At 42.9% G+C, this 21197-nt stretch overlaps 1 protein-coding gene across 5 annotated transcripts in view; it reads right to left on the minus strand.

Moving 5' to 3' along the window:
• Positions 1-2401: 2401 nt before the first annotated feature.
• The window catches only part of LOC133500513 (protein MTSS 1-like), a 34093-nt gene continuing 15297 nt past the window's right edge, over positions 2402-21197 (minus strand). Inside the window, exons 4-17 of one of the 5 annotated variants that reach the window (XM_061819272.1) lie at positions 14295-14379; positions 13256-13347; positions 13053-13127; positions 12581-12595; positions 9918-10075; positions 9323-9430; positions 9132-9229; positions 8047-8314; positions 7103-7213; positions 6067-6282; positions 5022-5237; positions 4751-4910; positions 4425-4679; positions 2402-4344 (exon numbers count right to left, since the gene is read on the minus strand). In XM_061819272.1, coding sequence (XP_061675256.1) covers positions 3839-4344; positions 4425-4679; positions 4751-4910; positions 5022-5237; positions 6067-6282; positions 7103-7213; positions 8047-8314; positions 9132-9229; positions 9323-9430; positions 9918-10075; positions 12581-12595; positions 13053-13127; positions 13256-13347; positions 14295-14379 — 2363 coding nt within the window. In that variant the 3' untranslated portion in view covers positions 2402-3838. Of the gene's footprint in view, positions 4345-4424; positions 4680-4750; positions 4911-5021; positions 5238-6066; positions 6283-7102; positions 7214-8046; positions 8318-9131; positions 9230-9322; positions 9431-9917; positions 10076-12580; positions 12596-13052; positions 13128-13255; positions 13348-14294; positions 14380-21197 lie in introns of all 5 variants that reach the window. The other 4 variants (XM_061819270.1, XM_061819274.1, XM_061819273.1 and 1 more) reach the window with 4 other exon arrangements.

Raw genomic sequence — 21197 nt, forward strand, 5'->3', positions numbered from 1 at the left:
AGCCACTGGAAGCTTGTGACACGGGCGACCAATGACAGAGCAGCTTACTCCGCGTCACGGCCTGACGTCACACGTTCCGGAAGTGAAAAATAAGCCACGATAGAAACAGCGACCAAGTCACCATCCGCCATCTTGATACTCCCAAAACAAGCGTGCCGACCTGTGCGTCAAACGCCATTTTCGTGGCTGTGAGAAAACATTGCACAGGTGAGTTAGAAAGATTTACTTTGACGCTGTTAAAGTTTGTTTGTAAAGTTTTTTTTTTTTATTTTCTGATGATCTTCACTGAATTGAACAAAGTTTTTTTTTTTTACGGTTGTTGTTGTTCACTCTCTGCTTCACCTTTATAGGCCGACGTCAATATTTTCCCAAACCTAATCAGCGGATAAACAAGAAAACACATTTTACGTGAAATTTTTTATGAATTTCATAATACAGACCTCTGAAAATGGAATTAGATTTTCTAATGCGAGGAAACAACTATAAATTTTCTGTTGCAGACAACAAATGAACAACGCTTTAACGTTTTAATTCTACTTGCCAAACTTTGTGGAGAAAAAAACCCCCCGGCCATAATCCAACCATAAAACCACGCCTTACACACGTTTTGGGAGTACCAAGATGGCGGCCAACTGGCTTCAACCAATCGACAGATGGCTCGATTTGTATGCCCTGTCAAGTCTTTTTTTATTTTTTATTATTTTTTTTTTTAAACATTGGGTATAAACAGTAACGCTTACGAAAGTCAACTGCACTGGACTGAGTAAAGTTGAAAAATACTACCTTGTGGTGTAATAACAGTTATGAATTGCATTTGTAAATGTTTGTAAATGCACTTTACCTTCTATAAGATGGCAGCATCAATGCTTTAAAACATTTACAGTGCTATGATGTAAGGTATTTTTGCATTTATCAACGTTAAAACTACGGTAGACTGATGGTGGAGTCATTTGGTGACTGCGTGGAAACCCGTAATCCAGTACAGTACTTATTTTCTCACTATGAGGGTTAATATAAATGAAAGCAAAGCAATCCGGTAGAATTCGATTTGTACATGAGGCTTTCTGTCTGATTCTTTTAATGCACCCGTTTATTGATCACGTGAATGTTTTCAGAGCGCTCACAGCAAGAGTGTGACGCATATCGCGACGTAAATCGTTGAACGAGACCGTGAAAATCCGAGACAACACTGAACCCTGGTGGACAAAATAATATACGCCCGTCATTATTATTATCCATCTACAGTATTGTCGAGTATAAACATGTAATATTTTGTAATATGAGAGGAAAAGTGCAGTATTTGAATCCACATCTCTTGCCAACCACAAGTTGCCTGAGAGGAAGGAAAAAAAATCTCTCAGGACGTAAAGTTGGAAGGACAAAATTGCGTCAAAAATGTAACATTCAACTTCCAAGGAGTCAAAACACGTATTTTTGTTAGTTTATTGTAATTGATGACATTGTCATTGCACAAAATAACAACTGTGTAGTTTTGAAAACAAATTAGCTGTTGAAAACGACGACTTTCAACTCCTCAGAACAGACGATATATATATATAGATATATATTTTAGTCAATAAGGAACTCGTATAATATAATATAGAACTGCTATACTAGTCATTTAAATATGAACATTCCAAGGTGAATAATACAAATTTTATACAAGCAGATGCCTGAAGTGAAAGGAGTTTTGATTGTGTCGGGGATAAATGACATTTTAGGCCGAAGGTTTTTGGGACAGGACTGCACTTAATGTAGCTCCACATCAATAATACTCATGATTATAAATATGGATGTCTTGTATGGAGATCTTCACACCAACTAAATGTACTTTTTTAAAAAAAAAACAAATCTATAAATTTGTGAGCGCTGACAAAATGCATTTTATCCTGCAAAGTGTGAAATATTAGACCCAACGTATACTGCACTACTGTGGGGGGAGGAATCAGATTGCAAAGGTGTGAATCACTTTTGATATAAACTGAAAACGTTGCAAAATAGAGAAAATAAATTAAAACTTATACAGCTAAATATGTACATGCCTCGTTATGTAATTACCGTGATCTGACAGTGCTGAAAATGAAATGCTGACACACAAAAGTGTGAAGTGAAACCTCATGTTGCTGCAACATCTTATTTTCCTGTGATAAGAAAACTACAGTACTTCTTAAATAATACAATTATGTTATGGATTTCCCTCCACATAGTCGTTGATATATTTCCAACACCAACGTTTGTCCACAGATTACAGAAAAAATGATACACACGAAAAATAAAATAACCTTGGTATACCTTTTATAACTAAAGATTTTTAAACACGTGTTTTTGACATATCTTGTTTTTTTTTTTTTAAACGAGACATTTATGAATATTGTCTATGTGCGAATGACTCCTCTGTAGAGGCAGTGCAGCTAATAAATGGTGTATAACATTAAAAACGACGCTGCTGCTACGTATCCCGTTGAGAGGGATCGTGCGAAAAGCTTCAGGCAGTGTGGAAGAACATGACGACATACATAAACGTTAAGTGTGAAAAGCAAAAACGGGCTTTTTGGCAGTGTGGATTTACGTCAACAATTTATACTTCTGGTAAGAGAAATTCTTGTTCATCGGTATAAAAAAAAAAAAAATGAGCAAGTTACTCCAACTTTACTGAGACAATCAGGCTCAACTTGATGTCCACTTCAGATGAGGACTCGGGTCACATCGGAGCTGCGGAGGAGAGTTTTCACCGCAAAACGTCGGCGTGCAGCTGCTTGAATGTCCTCAAATTCGGTAAACGGCAGCCTCCCCTCGATATTGCACTCCGTCCGTCTCTTGCCTCGTTTCCCAATCTTCAAATCGGGTCTCACGTGTACACTCAAGTTTATTCTACACGATGACATGGTCTTATTTTTTATTCACTTCTGAAATTACCCGGCGGCACGGTGCGTCAGCCGGCAAAGCGCTGGCCTCACAGTTTTGAGGACCCGGGTTCGATCCCGGCCCGGCCTGTGTGGAGTTTGCGTGTCCTCCTCGTGCCTGCGCGGCTTTCCTCCGGGCACTCCCACATCCCCAAAACATGCAACATTAATTGGACACTCTAAATTCTGCCCCTAGGTATGATTGTGAGTGCCCTGCGATTGGCTGGCAACCAGTTCAGGGTGTACCCCGCCTCCTCCCCGTTGACAGCTGGGATTGGCTCCAGGAGGACTCCCTGCGACCCTCGTGAGGATAAGCAGGAAAGAAAATGGATGGATGGATGGATGGATGAAATGACCCAGCAATTGAGCTAATTCAGAATAAAGCCCACCCTGGCTCAGCAGGTAAAGCGCTGGCCTCAAAGTTCCGAGGACCCGGGTTCGATCCCGGCCCCGCCTATGTGGACTTTGCGTCTTCTCCCCGTGCCTGCGTGGGTTTTCTCTGGGCACATTAATTGGACACTCTAAATTGCTCTTAGGTGTGTTTGTGAGTGCGGCTGTTTGTCTCTATGTGCCCTGCGATTGGCTGTCGACCTGTACAGGGAGTCCCCCGCGTCCTGCCCGTTGACAGCTGGGATAGGCTCCGGCACTCCCCGCAATCCTTGTGAGGATAAGCGGCAAAGAAAATGGACGGATGGATGAAATTACGCAGCAATTGAGTTAATTCAGAAAAAAAAGCCATTTTGGATTGAATCATGGCACGTTACCAGAAGTATTCTGCATGTTTGCATCGTCTATCATTTTTGCGCCATCACAGACAAGACAAAATGATGCTTGGCTCACATCCGATACTGAAATGTGCTTGTTGATGAAGAGGAAATGGCTTGAATAATATCTTTTGTCACTCAAACACTCTCAACGTTTTTGCGTGGTCGCGCTCACGCGATGCGAGGCGCTGAGCGGTCATTCGTGAGCGTCCTCTTGAGCTTGACGCCGTTGCGGATTGCCACCAACACGTCGCCATCTGGCTCTTCTCCTCCCGGCTCGCTGTGAGGGTGCCGCTGGGCCAGCCGGTTGGCCAGCGGGACGGTGGGAGGATTGGTCGAAGCCCGACCGCTCCAAGACGCCACGGGCAGCACTTGGGCGCTGTCGCCCCGGGGAAACGTGGGAGAATCTGGACTCCCTCCTGTCTCTTTCACGGCCTTGCTCCCATTTGCCACACCCGGCATGTCGGGAACGGTTGGGATTTTCACCGGGACGACTGGCGTGCGAATAGGAATGGGACCGGTGCCTACGACCGAGCCTGAGCGGCGGGCGGAGGGTTTCGAGGAAGGGGTGCGGCGGATGGTGGCAACGCCCGGGGTGACAATAACTGGACCGTGGCCTGTAGAATAGGAACCGGGGACATTGTGGGATCCAGGATAAAATCCGTGATTTGAACTACCTGTCGGGATAGAAACAGAATTACTGAGACACGATGGTCGAGGGAAAAAGGATGCGCGACTGTAGATGTGTGACGCGTACCTGTCGGAGGCCCAGTAGATGCATGTGTGGGTGTTGAGGGGCAGGTTCCACCATTGGGGTACCCCCCCTGCGCCGGGTGAGGAGCCTGAGTGCTGGGCAGGCCGGCAGTGGAGGCGGGCCGCTTGGTCTGAAACATGCGGCGGTAGGACTGGCCAATGTCACTGTTTCTCGGGATGGTGGACGACTTGTCGAATTCGGACTGCTGCTGCTCGGGATCTTGTTCCCCGGCCATTGAGAAATAGTCGTAATCTGACACTGGGGGGGGGGGGGGGGGGTCAGAAAAGTCAGCGAACTGACAACATTTCAAATATTGTGGTCAGCGTTACCTTGTGAAGGTATCGTGTCCTCGGAGCAGCAGGGCGTGTTGGTCTGAGTGTTGTATCCGCTGGAGCACTGCACCGAGTCCCGACTGGACCTCGGGCCGTCAAGTTCCAGGCCTCTTGATAAGGCCAGAGCCAGCTCGTCGTGGGCCTCAAACTCTCCTGGCTGGAGCCATGAAAAAAAAAAAAAAAAAAAAAAAAAAAAAAAAAAAACGAGGATCAAGTAATGGGTCTTAGTACATGCGTATAAGTAGGATTTACTCAGTCAGTGAGTCACCTTGATCTGTACCGTCCTGTTCTTTTCTTCCACTGATACTTTTTGAGGAGAGTGCATTTCAGATAGAGCCGGAGTCGTGGTCGGAAGGTTTTGGGGTGCGCCGCTCTCCCTGCCTGTGACACCGTTAATGTCCAGTGGAGCTGGTGGGCCCTTGTCCTTCTTCTTTCTCAACGTATTGACCATGGGCTGGTCGTATGGCCCTGGTTTTGCCCAGTCCTGGAAAGAAAGACGAATCCACGTTCCGCTGAACAATCCACTACATGCGGAACGTCACGAGACCGAACCTGGAAGAGGGGATAGCTGACTTCCTGTGTATGCTACGCTAATGAGCATTACTACAGTTTAATTACACGACGTGCTGGAATTTTGTTTTCTCGATGGCGGGTGTCTTTTGACAAAAGTTACATATGCCGTATGTATATCCATCCATTTTCTTCACCGCTTATCCTCACGAGGGTCGCGGGGAGTGCTGGAGCCTATCCCAGCTGTCAACCGGTAAAAGGCGGGGTACACCCTGAAGAGTGTCCAATCAATGTTGCATGTTTCTGGGATGTGGGAGGAAACCGGGGTGCCTGGAGAAAAGCCATGCGGGCACGTGGAGAACATGCAAACTCCACACAGGTGGGTTCGGGATTGAACCCGGGACCTCAGAACTACGAGGCCAACACTTTACCATCTCATCCACCGTGCCGCCCCGTATGTATATGACTTATGAAATAAATATGAGGTATGTAAACACAAATGAACATTAAATATGATCTTTGGTTGCTCTGCAGTGACAGTTTGTATTAAACATTGACACTGTTGGTGATTATTCGTTCCTCCAGGGTTTTGTCACATCTCCCTCCGCTTAGACCGGTTTTACCGCACGCAGAAGTACGCTAGGTTGCGCATGTACAGAATTTACATGTGAACTTCAGTTGTTGTAATTTTTGCCATGCTAAAACATTCATTCTACACATTGGACATGTCTTCCATTATCCCCCCAACCCCCCCAAAAAAGCACGGCATGCTTCTCAGACCCCAGACAATGTTGGAGACGAACCTTCCAGCTGGGAACACGAGAGGACGGCACCATGAGCGAGCCCATCGGGCAGTCCGGAAGCAGCGCTGAGGCGGGACGCGGCCACGGCCGTGTTGGGCAGGACGAGGGAGTGGAGGACGGAGGGAAGAAGGGGAAAGCTGTGCTGGAGCCCGAGCTCAAACTCCCGCCATTAGTGGGGGAGTTGGCTGGGCTGTGGTGGTCAAAGCCGTTGGACAGCTGCTTGTGTGTGTTGGTGGGAGGAGAACAAAAACAACAAACAAACAAAAAAAGAGACAACAGAAACACACAATGGGATGAAACAATGAAAAAAAAAAAAAGAGATGTGCACAAAAAAAAAGACCACGAACGGTATTTAACTGAAAGAAACACGCAGGGTAAAACCAAACTAGGCATTAGTTACTTATTTATTATTTTTCTAATTACTACTATTCAAAAGTATTTTCTGTCAAATGGCAGTCTGTTGTCTTACTAAAGCGGCTCCAAGTACCGGAGACAAATTTCTTGTGTTTTGACGTACTCTGACTAGAAATTGCTTATAGAATTTTTTTAGTATCAATTTAGTTCTTAAAAATAGCACTTATATGATCTTACTACTTCTTTTTTTCCAGATGGCATGTCACTTGACTGTTCAGAACTGAGCCAAAATATTTTTCTCATCTTCTTATCTTGACTCCCCCCCCCATAAGTAATGATATGTATTATTTGTTTTAATAAAATCCTACTAGGACTAACAATTGTAGTACTGATTTTAATGCCTATTTAGTTTTCACCCATCCTGGATATCAAAATGGCACACAACACAATGAATGACAGTGAAAACAAAATAAATGGTTTAACTTAAGAGAAAAATGCACCGGTAGCTGTCGTTGGGTTTGGGAGTTTTGATTTGTGACAGATCACCTTTTTCCTCTAGCGTGTCAATTTTTTTTTGTGGTGTGAAGGAAAAAAGCCGCATTGATGTCCTTTTTAGCCAAGTATGAGGGTTGGTACCATGCAGGGATGGGGGTAATTTACTGTATGTGTAAAAGTGTTTCACCTTGGCAACGGTGTGCGGAGGGGGGGCAGCAGCTGCTGCTGCTGCAGAAGCCGTGTCACTGTGAAGGTGGCCTGACTCTGACACGTCAGAGGAGCTGGAACTGCCGCACGGCTGGGACGGCAAGCAAAGCGGCGGCAAGCGGGCGAGTGGCAAAGACAGACAGTCAGCGAGATAAGCACGGGGAACTTTTCCGTCGCGCTCAGCAGTTAGTCAGATGCGCATTCACATGACCACAGCGGCAGGAAGGGCATCGAAATTACATAAATGGGAGTGTTACGTGGGGGGTGTTAGGCTTGCTATACGGGAGGGTCCTGTCCTCCCCGAGATCAAGCAGAAGAAAGGGTGTTAAATTGGAGAATTAGCATTCATATTTCACTGACCTTTCTGAACTCAAGGGTTTAACCTCATTTTATGACTTTATACTTCTGGTGGGACACTCAATCGCGTGTAGCGTGCATACAAAATAACTCATGCAGCCATGCTAAAGTTTCATCCCAAACCACACAAAAGCCAACACAGACCAGCCACAGTCTCACTTGTGTGTTTTTAAATTGAATTTCAAGAATGAGGCCTGCGACTCGGGATACACTAAAAGTGATCCCCAAACGCCCGTCCGTTACGTTTAAAATGCACGTTTTGTTAAGATATTAATTGAGGATGCTCAAGCTGCTCCAAACCAGAATTTGTCAAAGCAGTGGACTGTTTAATAGCGGGACGGGGGTGACCTGCGTTGCTCGTGGGCAATGGAAGGACATTAACATCCTGTGCAGTCAAGCTATAATAACCGAACCGCAGTCACAGAAAGTTATCGCTCCAAAGGCTGGTGAGGTGGAAAATTAAAGCGTACATCCTCCCATTCAGATTGCAAATAATTTCTCCCGATACGACACGTACCCCGCATCCTTCTGATGCGATTGAGCGTGCGGCAGAAAGCTTCTTCTCACCTTGCTTTTAGCCGGCATCGGTGACGACGGCTTGGAGGACGCGTACTGGTCATGGGATGAAGAGATGAACCCGGAGTCGTGGGAGGAGATGCTGGAGAGGCGAGCCGGGGCCTGCTGGGACGGCGTGGAGCTGCGGTACCGTTGGCGAGGTTGGTGGTGGTGGAAGAGGTGGTGAGAGGAAGAGGAGGAAGAAGAGGAGGAAGGAGAATGAGAGTGAGAGTGAGAGCCACTTGATCCTCTGGAGTCGCTACTGTTAACACTGTTCAGACTACTGTGGCAGAGAAGGGAAGCAGGAGGGGCCACGGACACGGGGAGCAGAGAACCAAGGGCACCCAAAGAGGTCAGAACAAGCATGCAATTTGCATAAAGTGGAGAGGAAAAGAGGAAATGAGGGAGGCAAAGAATTGGCGTGGGTGGGAGGAAACGGGGGGTAGAAAACAATTAGAACATCCCACCAGGATTTGGCAAAGGGAGCCCACTTCAGTCCAATCAGCCCAACAGAACATTGCAAGGTTCGATCAATTAACATAACACCTATCGTACAAACATCCGCCTCCCAAGGGTATTGGAAGAGCGAGGCCAGCCCCTTCATTTTTGCTGTAGACTTGAAAAAATGTGGCTTTGAAATCTAAATATTAGCATAAAAACAGTGGCTTTTATTTCCTGATCCCAATTTACACCCAGATCCGACATACAAAATCAGAAGACAGCATGATTTGTAACTTGTACTGGAAGTGAAGAACAGTTTTAGCTCATCAAAATTACGTTTGCATTCATATTTTGTGATGCTTTTCCAGGTAAATAATACACAAGATGAAAAGAAAGACAATATTTTTAATTGGATGGAACCCACCATTGCATGGCAAAACAAACTGAACATTGTAGCACAGTGGCGCTTTAATAACATCAGCTATAGCTGTTGATCAACGCTAGGGGGCGCAACTGACAGATGCGTTACACAAGACCGCTTGAGATTTGGAATGCCATTATGGTCATTCACATCTTTATTGGGTAAATGTGGAGCTTATTTAAGACTTGTCCTTTCTTTTTTTTTTTTTTTTACTGTGTGGCTGTTTTGTTTTTACCTGCACATGCTGGACTTCCTGGATGTGGTGGTGCTGGGGGAAGAGGGCGGAGTTTGGTATGACCAACTATAGTCAGAACCTTTCAGATCCAAGATCACCTGACGGGAACAAACACGATTATAATTGTACACATGAAGAATAGGAAACCATTAGAAAGTGAGCCAGAAATATGTTCAATACTGGTCCATTACTTGTTCACTGGCAGGGGGGAGTTTTTGGGGATCCGAGGTCAGTGACTTGAGGTCATCAGAGATGGCCTGGAGATGGGTGACTTCTGCCAACATTGAAATCTCCTCATCCTGTAAGAATTAGTCACAACAGAGCCATCATGTTAAGCATTGACATCAGAGCAAAACGGTTGCAGTATCAACTTTCTGGAAGTGTATACATGTATTAGAAGTGTGACGACATAAAAATTTTCTGAGGTTTCACACGATCAGGAATTCTGGGGCCGATCACCAATCAGCAAGTAAAAAAAAAAAAAAAACAATCATAAGATGGAGCAATGATTCTATCTAAATAACCTGTTCATTTACTGTATATACCTGTGTAATTAAGTGTTCAAAATATATATATTTATCTGAATAATGGATCTTTGTTCATCTGTTTGTGCAAGTGAGCCATATTGACAAACAGAATAAATGAATAGTCTTCTATGAAATGTAGACCAATTCATCTATCTACTTTTTGTGACTTTGTGTGAAAGTCTCGATATTATGCATGACTATCGAAACAAGACGTTCTGCAAAGACGACCCAGAAGTCAACGCAACAACTTACTACTTACCACGACAGGCCGTAGCATGGCTACGAAAGAGCAGAATCTTTGTCTTTCCTCTATCAGTGCTTTCCTAAGGGCTTCCTTCTCAATTTCTTCCAGAAGAATGTATTTGTCACTGACATCCTGCATCGCGCAGTCCAACTGGGGCAGGATGTCGCCACGACCTGCCATATAAAACATACCCCCCCCCCCAAAAAAAAAAAAAAAAAAAAGAATGGACAACAATGAATGGCACTTGTTTTAGTAGGACAATTTTACGGATAGAAACAGATGTTACATACACAGTACGTAGATACTGTATATAAGAAGCTTATACGACATATACAGAATACTGTTGATAATGTAGAGAGATCGGCTATATAGTTGGGTATGTACTGTACCCATGTACACAAAAACACACACACATATACAGTATATACATATACATACAGTATATCGATATTTGCATAAATGTACAGGGTAAACATACAAACGCACACACACAACATATCCAGTACAGTCATGGTCTGTTTAAGGGGAGCTTATGTTTGGGGTTTTTTCTGTGTCAAATGTTTTTCATTATCTTGTCTTTTATTTTAGAAATTAAAATATTTTTCAGTCTCCTTCACTTCTGCCTTGCTTGGGTCCTTCAAAACCACCCCAAAAAAAAAAAAAAAAAAAAAAGCAATTGTGACACCACCCTTGTTTCTTCATGGTTTGGTCATTTCTCAACGTATGGTACAATTAAAGGTACATTTGTTTGGACATATAGAATGACAATAAAAATAGCATGAGGTGGTTGTTGGGGCATCTGATTCGGATGCCTCCCTAGTGAAAATTTGCATGACGACGTATGGAAATAAAGAGTAAATACCATGTAATTTCGATAGTAAACATTTTATGCAGATTTCTTGTGAGAGTCTAGGCTACTCGGTCTTGTGATGAACTATTTATTTCATTAATCCCGATAGCACAGGTTAGTTGTTTGTCTTAAACCACACATGTGAGCTATTCTTTTCCCATGCACACATTATATCTACTTTCTCTTTCTTCAACGGTGATACTGACTGCTATGGCTATTTGTGAATAATCTGATTGTCAACAAGCAGTTATTTCAATGTACTATAATCAGTAGTGGACCACTGATTAACAACTTCAAAGCTCGGTCTATCTTATGGTACAGTAGAAATTTTATGGTGTTCTTTTTGGCGTGGAGGCAAAACCGAAAGCTGCTTTCTCACGTGAGGTGTTAACATAACGTCTTTGGTGTAAAAAAGTACAGACTGAAACTTTAAACTATTTCGTGTGGCGATTCAACCTCACTAAGAATAGTTTTAACTCGAGATCAGCATGATTCTATTTTTCATTTTATGTCTGTCGGTTAAACTCGTAAGGGGGTTATGTAATATCTGATTGATTTGTGTGGTTATAATTTCATTTGAGGTATCAGGAAACGAATCATTCAGGCTTTTTATATGATTCTTTTGCTTCAAATCCTGTGAAAGTGTGTGACGAAATCACAAAATTCAACATTGTTATTGTCCCCATAACCATCTTGTTCACACTGACCGTACATGCTAAATAGAAGGCAGCTCTTTCAAGGGACAACATATACAGAATCAAACTTTTTTTCTCTTTGACCTAAATTCATATTTTTACTAGGGTTTTTCTGCTGACATTGAGATCCTGTTCACGGGGAAATCAGTGAAAAGATCAAAAGCATGCAGAGAGATAAATGCACGAGCTCATGTGGATCACCTCGGTCACAACCAAGCAACTTTATTTCAGGTAGCTTCTTCTTTTTCTTTCGGCTTGTCCCATTCGGGGTCGCCACAGCGTATCATCTCAGATGAACGCATATTTGTTTGGCACAGTTTTACGCCGGATGCCCTTGAATTCCTTTTTGTGTTGTACTAGGAAATGTTTGACAAATTCATGCAAGTTTTTACTTTAACTTGCTCGCTATTCAGCTAACTAGAAACTGATAAGAGTTGGACTGACATATTGAATGTTTATACGTGCACTCACACACGATTAACTTCTCCAGCTTCCACATGACCAGTGATTACTTGAAGCCGAAGTCATGGGCTGTTTGGTATAACTGTGCGTACTGACTGTCCTCTTGCCTAAGAGAACTGAGGTAAAAGCTAACAATTTGGGCAGCATTTATTAAGCGATTACAAGTTGGTATGCGGTTGTGGCTCATCTATTGGATTCTAAATGACGAGAAAGACACGTATTTTGTCTGTACATTGACACTGCATATAAACACGCAAAGTATCAACCTTATTTACAGACGGCTGAACGTTGACCCTTGAGCCTTACACTTCCCTTCCTGCTTCACTCTTTGTCCTCACCAATATGGAGCCCAGGAAGTCAGGGAAACTAGAGAATCTGACCTTTAACTCTCGTGCCGTGTAACCGCGCAGCTTGAATGCGAAAAGCCATGAGAAAACAAAGGAAAGGAGGCAAAGGAAGACGCATTAAAGGAACTGACCCTGGGTCTTGGTTACCTTGGATGAGGCTCTGAAACCGGTAGCATACCATCAAGCGAACCATAGCAACCACAGAACTTAAATTAAAGATGACAGCCTACATTCAGCAGCGGCGTCCTTTCATGGGATATTTTAAAATGGTCTTTGCAAAGCATGACAAACATCTACCTATGGCACTGACGCCGATTGACTTACCCAAAGTATCTGCTGCTGGATAAGGAGGATAGAAGTACAAAGACAATAAGGGAAGAAAAGTCAACTGAAAGAATGACACCATCCTTTTGCAGCCACTCAGTGTGTTTAGCCTGACTTGCTATGTGGAGCACAAATGAACCACAATCACCAAATCTGATGTAATGTTTGAGAACATCAAATTACAGATAGCAAAGTGGGAAGAAACATATCTAAGTGCTATTCCTCGCATTTTATTCTTAAATGTAGTTGCACGTATTTGTAAAACCTGTGCCAAGTGAAGTGAAGAGAGAAAGCCCCCTGCTCTGTGCAAGCTACCAAGTAAGGCAATGTTTAGCTTTACCAGATTTGTGCAAGCCTTCATCGTTCGGGACAAAGTACTTCTGCACACAACACTGTGGCCCTAATTTGTCTTGTATGTATTTACAAAAACATTGGGTTTAAAATCTAAAAAAAAAAAAAAAAAAGTTTTTACCTTTCTTTGCTTTCTTCTGAAGTTTCAGTGTGTCTGATGACTTTTTCTTGATCTCCTGTCGAGCTCGCTTATATTCTAGTTAAGACAAACATTAAATGTAGGTGGACGACTTTGTAAATGTTCAAATAATATTTAAAAATCTGCAATAAAAATCCTGATATTTCTCTTCTCAAGGTGATGACAGTGACCTATGACTGCTTTACCTTTGGCGTGGTCTTTATCCAACGTGTAGACACCCCTTTTCCACTCCTCCATCTGATCTTGTAGGGGGTTGATCAGAGCCTCCAGGAAGGTCCTATTGAAAAAACAAGTTACTCAGCTTGGAGTAGTTCATTAATAGTCAAGTACATTAGAAATCATCTCATTGTACAATTTCATTGAAATTATGACAAAGGGGAGTATTTCCATGTTTAATTTTCACGTTGCAACCGCAGTCTGCAGTTTATTGACAGACAATGGGACATTGCAGCCAATAGGTGACGTCGACTCTGTCAATTATCACCAGGCAAGAGAGAGACCGGTGTTTATATTCAACTGCGTCACGGTAGCATGTTAGATGCTTGTGTAGTCCTGTCCGTCAATCATTATTCAACTGCTTGAGACATTTGTGCATTTGTGAGTGTGTTGAAGAAGCCGTGAGTGCTAAGCAGCTGCAGGCTTAGTGCATCCGACTAAAATTAGACGGCAGCCTTCTCTTACAGACATTTCTGTCTGTCTGTCTGTTTGTCTGTCAGTGGGTGGGTGGAGCCCCCATCCATGCACAGGGCCCTGCTATGGAGATCCGAGAGGAATGTGCCGAAATGCCACGCGAAATTAGAGCCCCTTGTCTGGGTAATGTGAGTGTGTGAAATAGACACAGATCTGCGGTGTACGTGGGTGACAGTCTGCGCTAAAAATTATAGATGCCTGATGCCAGATGCATCGTCTCTTGCCCAGTACATCACAACAGGGGGCATTCTCGCACACAAGAGCACATGACATCAGCCCTTGGCACACACAGCGACAGAACGCGGGCAGAGACGTTTATTGGACGAGCAGCGTAAGGGCCGAAGAACACCAAACGTGTCGAGTTACCGCATACTCCATCACGGTAGACTTGACTGTACAAGTCAACACATACACTCTTACATTCCAGTCAAGCGCTGACCAAACCGGTACTTGTCATGTAAATATATGTTAGTAGTGTGGTACTTGAGCAAAGAGAGGTGCCACGCATCGGCGCGCAAAAATTCAATTCCTTACATGGAGAACTGTTTGAATTTAGCTTCAATGCTGCGATGTCTCATGCACATCCTGGTCAAAGCTGATCCGATGTCTCTGGTGCCTCCTGAAAGACAAAAATAGACAAACCTCGTTACAAAACAGGCATGTGAATCTATCACAAAGTCTGCGTTTAGTTCGACTGAGTTCAGATACAAAGACTGCACAGAAAATGTCTCATCACACAGTTTACACGTGAAAGTCGAGGACTGTCTCCGACTGACAGTAAAATGAGATTAGAACGCACCCTCGTTGAGAAGAGTAAAAGAAAAAAAAAATTAATATTCCTAAAATTATACTAATTAATCCAATTTTCTCATGCTCTTGGGGCTTCTCCAAAAACATCGACCTCAGAATCATGCAATAGTTCAATTTTATACATGAATCTCACCACAACCAAAAAAATACACAAGCCTCCTATTAAATCTCTTTACTGGATAGTTGGGGGGGCCTGTAGTGCGTCCTCATTATGTTCTACAGGAGACGAACCTCTTGGCAGTTGAACAGAGAGAGAAGTGACCCATGCATAGAGATGGCAAGCAGCGGGGATGGAATGAAGAAATGCTGCCCTTAGCTATTAATTTGATGGAAAGAACCCTGGAAGACCTTCGGTTCTTAATATACTCGGGGAAAAAAAAAAGTATTCTCATCCCACACACTATATCAATTGTGATGATGTGTGCATTATATGTGTTAATAAAGGGGATTAGGGGTGGTTGGGGTGACTTTACTGAAAAAGAAAGAATCATTGGAGTCAATTTTTCAAAGAAATATAAACTCGCTGACCACGTGTGAGGAATTCTCCACAAACTATGATGGGAACCTGGGCATGGAATCATACAAGACGAGTGTCATTTTCTTCCCTGAAGGCTCAGTAGCTGTCTTTTACAGGAAGGCCTCACGCTGGATGTCTCCACAAGAACTTGACGATGGCTGACGAAACTTTTGTGTGGTTGCTAAGTGTGAATCACACGCTTCTCCGCGGGACTGTTCCTGCATGTCTTTGTGTCTGTATATGCGTGTGTGTCGGCATGACGTTGTGTCTTCTTGTGGGAAAAGCGGGGCCAACAGGTTCTTATGTGTGTGTCCGTCCTCTCGTGTGAAGTGTAAAGCCCTTGCAGAAGAACAAGCCCGTTGGAAGCAAAGTTTGTGCGGGACACATACAGAGGCTGGAAACAACGAAAAAGCTTCTCATTAGGCTTGCTAGAAAACTTAGAACATGAAAAATGTCTTTTATATGTTGTTTCATTTCAGAGTGTGAATCTATTTAGACATATCTTAAGTTCTCTATTATTGAGTAAGCCACATAGGGTTTGGCTGGTAAACAATAGTATAAAAGGTTCAGTTTGTCTTATTGATCCATCCATCCATTCATGCATCGATCCATTCATGCATCCATCCATCCATCCATCCATCCATCCATCCATCCATCCATCCATCACGAGAGAGCATGTTGTTCTTGAGGGTGGGGCTAACAGATGTCAGGGTACCACAGGGAGGCCATAAGGGCCACAAAAGTGTTATTACTGGCAAAAGCTATTCATTGCACAGTAATTGAGCAGCTCAAGTCTGCACTGTCAGGGGAAGAGTTTGGTTTCAGCTGATAATTTATTTTTTACTACCACACCCGTACATCTGGATTTGATATGAAGCATATGTAAGGGCCACAGTCGGCTAGCAGCAATATGCCATATACCTAACAAGACTGCCTCTGTCAAGGGTTGGCAACGTGACTGATATCTTTCAATCGCTTTCACCTGAACAGTGTTCCATTCTATGGAGAAGTCTCATTTGACAAGGCCCATCTTGACAAACGTGACGTCGCTATGTTCACGTGGCTTCTGCAATCTTTATTTACTTTACTTCCGGAAGTTGGCCTTTTTGCCACTTTTTTTCAGAAAGCTTGTTTGTATAAATTGTGCTGAGATGGCACGTGGGGGTAAAGGAAGTACCGGAGCAGTAAGAACGACAGGATGGAGCCCAATACCGCTAATATGCAAGGTCGTAAAGGGGTGTGTAACTTAACCCCCAACACCTCCCCCATATTGTTGCCGCCCAACGAGGAATTCATATGGCACACTAGATTATGGCTCTGACATGTCACACTCAAATTATCTGAGATCGGGGAAGCCGTGTTGGCATGATCCTGCTTTGCTGGGTTCTCTGTAAAAGCCAAAGTCAGAGAAATGTAAATCCATTATAGTTGGAGTATGTCAGTTCTTGTAAAAGAGGCTTGTATATACTGTAGCTGTGCATATTTAATGGCCTGGCTTCCCATAAAATACACAGTTGGGTTCACTGGATTTTAGGTGCGCTTTGCTATTAGAAACCCAACTTTAAGCCAATGTCGAGTATCTTTTCATATTCAGTGGAATGACAATATTCGCATTTATCCTGACACAAAGTTCACAGCCATACAATCTCTGCCATGCAATAGTAGCAAGAGCATGCTGGCGGCTAAACGCGAATGTTCCCATGTTATAGTTCAAAAACTGTTGTCGCAATCTCACCATGAAACCGATGTAAACAAACAGCATCCACCGTATTTTCCGGATGACGAGCTGCCGCTTTTTTCAGGAGCTGGGAACCCTGCAGCATATTCAACGATGAGGCTAAAATGTTGTTTTTTTAATCGTTAGGGGCGATAAGTTTAAAAGAGCAACAAAAACTTCTTAGAAAGAAATGTTCAAACATGGTCGTTCCATAAAATACACTCAGGTTTGGGCACAGAAGAAGAATCTAACTCAATTGGCTGTAGAAGAAGACAGATCTACCTTTATCCTGTGTGGAAGAAGATGGCACTCCACGACACTCTTGAAAAATATATATAATTAGAAATGAATAAAAATATCTTTTTAATTTAATGAGTTTAAAAAAATTTTCACAAAAGGTGGCCACAGGCGAAGCTCTTCGGGTGGATTTTAAACGCGTGAAGCAGCGTGAAAGACTCTACCACTACTAAGTGATCAAAAGGCCCGACTGCTACGTGAGGAGAACAGCAAAACTTCGGCGGGAACTTGAGATGAAAAAGACATTGAGAGCGACAGAGGCGGAAATGATATGTGGCACTTTCTGATGCTGTTCAAACACGATACTTTAATGTTTTCAGTGAACAGGAGGAGGATGAATAAAAACAATGACTTTTGTTATGCTCCATCTATTTAATTGCTCTGTTATAGTCACTGTTTGGAAAGAAGATATGTAAATAAACATTTAACCAACTCTTTCACTTTTGCAACGTAACAGTGCATATGGTATACAGTATATCTGCAGCGTATGGTCTGGCGAGGCCCATCAACCGGTGCATGCTGTCTTCCGGAACTTCGGTACTGCAGTGTCGTCCGGTACTCTATCTAGCGTAGCGTTATTTGATGGGCCTCCAGTTGTGTGGCGCACATCAACACAAAGACAAACTGCAAGCACCTCACTGGCAGACAAGGCCACCAAACTGCTAAACATGTGTATGAAGAGCAGCATAGCTGGCTATCAGCAGAAATAGACGCAATGTAACGTGGTGTTTTGCAGGCTTGTCATTATACTTGACATTTAACTAGTTGTGGGGTTGGGTTGGGGATATCGCTTTGCATGATTTGGCTTGCTCTCAAAGACGCTGCCCCTCGTCTACAGCCAGTATGAGCTTCTGTAGCATTTTACATTGTTCTTTGGTATGTGAAGACATATTTGGACGACTTTCTAAAAAAAAAAAATACAATGTAAAAGGGAAAAAATGTCAAAGGGGCCCTGTTACTTATCTCAGATATAATGACAGAGGAGAAACATTGTTCAGGTCGGTGACTCCATCTACAACATTTGCCTGTAGGCTGAGAGAATGTGAGACAACATTTAAACCACTGCAGCAAATGCCTTTACACTAACCCGTGATTTTAAATTTTAAATACCAATATCACCTTCGCCCCCCCTCTCCATGGTAGCAGCAATTTTCACAAAGAAACATATTTTAACAAATAAGCGCTGAAAAAGCACCCTTTTCTAATAATGCTTTTTTATAAAGACATCAACACCCTCAATAATAGGGTGAAGCTAAAATTCGTAAAAGACAAATTGTTAGTCACAGGGGCCACAGGGGACCTGGTCTGAGTGACGGTAAATTATGGACAGAAAATTCAGGCAAACATTCAATTTGAGCTGCTTACAAACACGGAGGTTGTTTTAATCCCAACAGTGAGGACAGCAACAGATGTTTGCTGTTAACTGAGGAGTAGTGGTTACTTTGATAAGAGGCTGGAGAGCGTACAGCTGGATTCAAACACGCACACATACTCACCCAGCTGGACTGCGATACGGTGATCTGTTGGCTAACTACAGAGCATGTGGGTGCATGACGGCAGCACTAATGCAAAGATGGTTTAAGAGTGATCAGAAATGTTTATGTTAGCCTCCACTTTTTCAAGACGCGTACTTCTGCAACTTCACATGCGTATTTTGCATTCTTTTTATGTGAAAAAGTGTATGAAAACACCTGTTCCAATGGGTGATACGTTAACAATAAGTCAACAGAAAGTAAGAGGAATGGAATGTACACCAGAAAATGAAGAATATTTCATCTTTAAGATGCACGTTACCCATCTTGAGGAATGACCGCTGTCAGTCCTGCTTAATACCACAGTAGCTAAACTTTTTTTGCTGTTGGAGTAAATGATGACAAATTTTAGGAATGTTAACATGGTAGTGTGCGGTTAATTGAGTTTTATTGAAGCAACTGTTTGACCCAGGAACTTCTTATTTACATTTCTTTTATTCCTGATAGGAAAACAGCATCCCAGAACAACCTCCAGACGGCTCAGTGATTCTACGGTCGTAGACTTATGCGTGACTGTGAAAAATGCAGCAGGAATGTTAAGACAATAGTATGGTTTGCCTACTGCAAATAAGTGAAAACAACACATTTTTGTGGCAGGATGTATATAAATATTCTTACCATACAAAACTGGAAAACTTTTCAATTTCTCTGCGACAAAATGCTAGACATCAGGGATGTCCAAACTTTCCCCCGGAAACATCTCCATATAGAACATTGGAAGGATGATAAAGCCATTTAGAAATTCTTTGACTTTAAGTTCTTAAATATGCTAAAACCAACTCATTCAGCAATTATATGGAATAAAAAAAAAAAACTACAGTGTGACTGTTAAGGCTTGCTTGGAAAAGGTATAACGTGAAAAATATCTTTTGTCAGAACATTTTAGAGCATGAATGTATTCAATTTAAGCACGATATAATATAAGTCCTCTTATTGAGTAAGCTGCAAAGGGTTTACTGTAGCTAGTTAACGATATGATACAAACAATTTCTTGTTTCCTTTGTTTAGCTATCATCCATTCATTTATCCTGTAGGAACTTCGAACACAAAATAAGTGTACTCAAAGATAATACTATATAATGTGTAGGCTTTTTTCCTCTTCATAACATGAATCACATTACATGCATCCATTCACAGTAGCTTTAGCAGGGACACCCAACCTCCCCTTCTCCAGACCAGGTGTGCTGGAGTTCATCCCAGCCAGATTTAGGCAAGAGGGGGGGGGGGGGGTCCACCCTGAACCGGTGGCCAGGCAATCGTGGGGCACAGAGAAACAAACAACCATTTGTGGTCACATTCCTTTAAAATCTGAATTCATGGAGACGTCTTGATGATTTCAATCAAATCTATCTGGGTAGCTCCTTCAGTTATACCAGGATGAGCCAAGGCCAAATCCGACATGTTGACAAATCAGACTTTTACACAGAGTAGAAAGTGGAACCAACAATTTTTTCCTCCAATTCCGAATTACCTTTGATCACCTTTAGAAAGAGAAATTGTGCAACTATTTTCGGGTTGGGTTTAGTCTAGTAAATGGTTAGTTTCCTTCTTTACATTTTAGAAAAGCTTTGTAAAAAGCTATGATTATTTTTCACACTCTTCTCCTTCACCGCCCATCCTCCTTTTCAAACTAATAGCATTGTGGGCCATGGCCACTGTTATTTTTAGTATGTACCGTGGACCACAACAGAACGGATAGCAGGCTACAAACAGCCACCGCACTGTAGTTTGGACACCCATGCTGTACACATTTTCCTACTGGAGCAGTTGGCATGTCCAGATTGAGCCACCCACACAGCACTGCTAATGGCTCGTGTTTCATTCACTGATTTATGAGCTTGTGGAATGAGTCTGTCACTGAGACAGACACATGTAATTACAATGTTCTCGACGTCACTGAGTGAAATCCCTCTTAAAAGTAGTTTAGTTCTAATTTCTCAGTGAGCACAAGAAAATGTTTCTAAATTTCACTGATGACTCATTGTCCAAGGTAGCTGCAGAGCATTGGCCTCACAGTTCTGAGGACCGGGGTTTAAATCCCGGCCCCCGCGTGTGGAGTTTGCATATTCTCCCTGTGGTTGAGTGCGTTTTCCTCCTCCCGCACCCCAAAGATTAATTGCATTAATTGGAGCATCTACTGTAAATTGCCCCTAGGTGTGATTGTGAGTGCTCGTGTTATCTGTCTTTATGTGCCCTGCGATTGGCTGGCAACCAGTTCAGGTTGTACCCAGCCTTCTGCCTGATGACAGCTGGGATTGGCTCCGGGACTCCCGTGACCCTCGTGGTGATAAACAGCTGGGGAAATGGATGGATGGACTCATTGTGCTTGATATTTTGTGAATTGTAAAGTATAGCTTTTCTATACTTTCCTTTGGAGATTTGTGAACTTCCTTTTTCAAAACTGCCACTTTATTGTTATTATTTATAATTAACTTGCCAGTGACAATTCCCATTTTTAATCAATGGAGGACCAAAAGAGACAAACGTAAAGGTTCTGCCTGTTCTGTCAGTTGTCCTGTAAGGTGGGGGACTGATGTGTCACTCTCTTAATACATCGAATGACA

The sequence above is a fragment of the Syngnathoides biaculeatus genome, chromosome 5, assembly GCF_019802595.1.
Source record: "Syngnathoides biaculeatus isolate LvHL_M chromosome 5, ASM1980259v1, whole genome shotgun sequence".
In the NCBI taxonomy this organism is placed as follows: domain Eukaryota; kingdom Metazoa; phylum Chordata; class Actinopteri; order Syngnathiformes; family Syngnathidae; genus Syngnathoides; species Syngnathoides biaculeatus.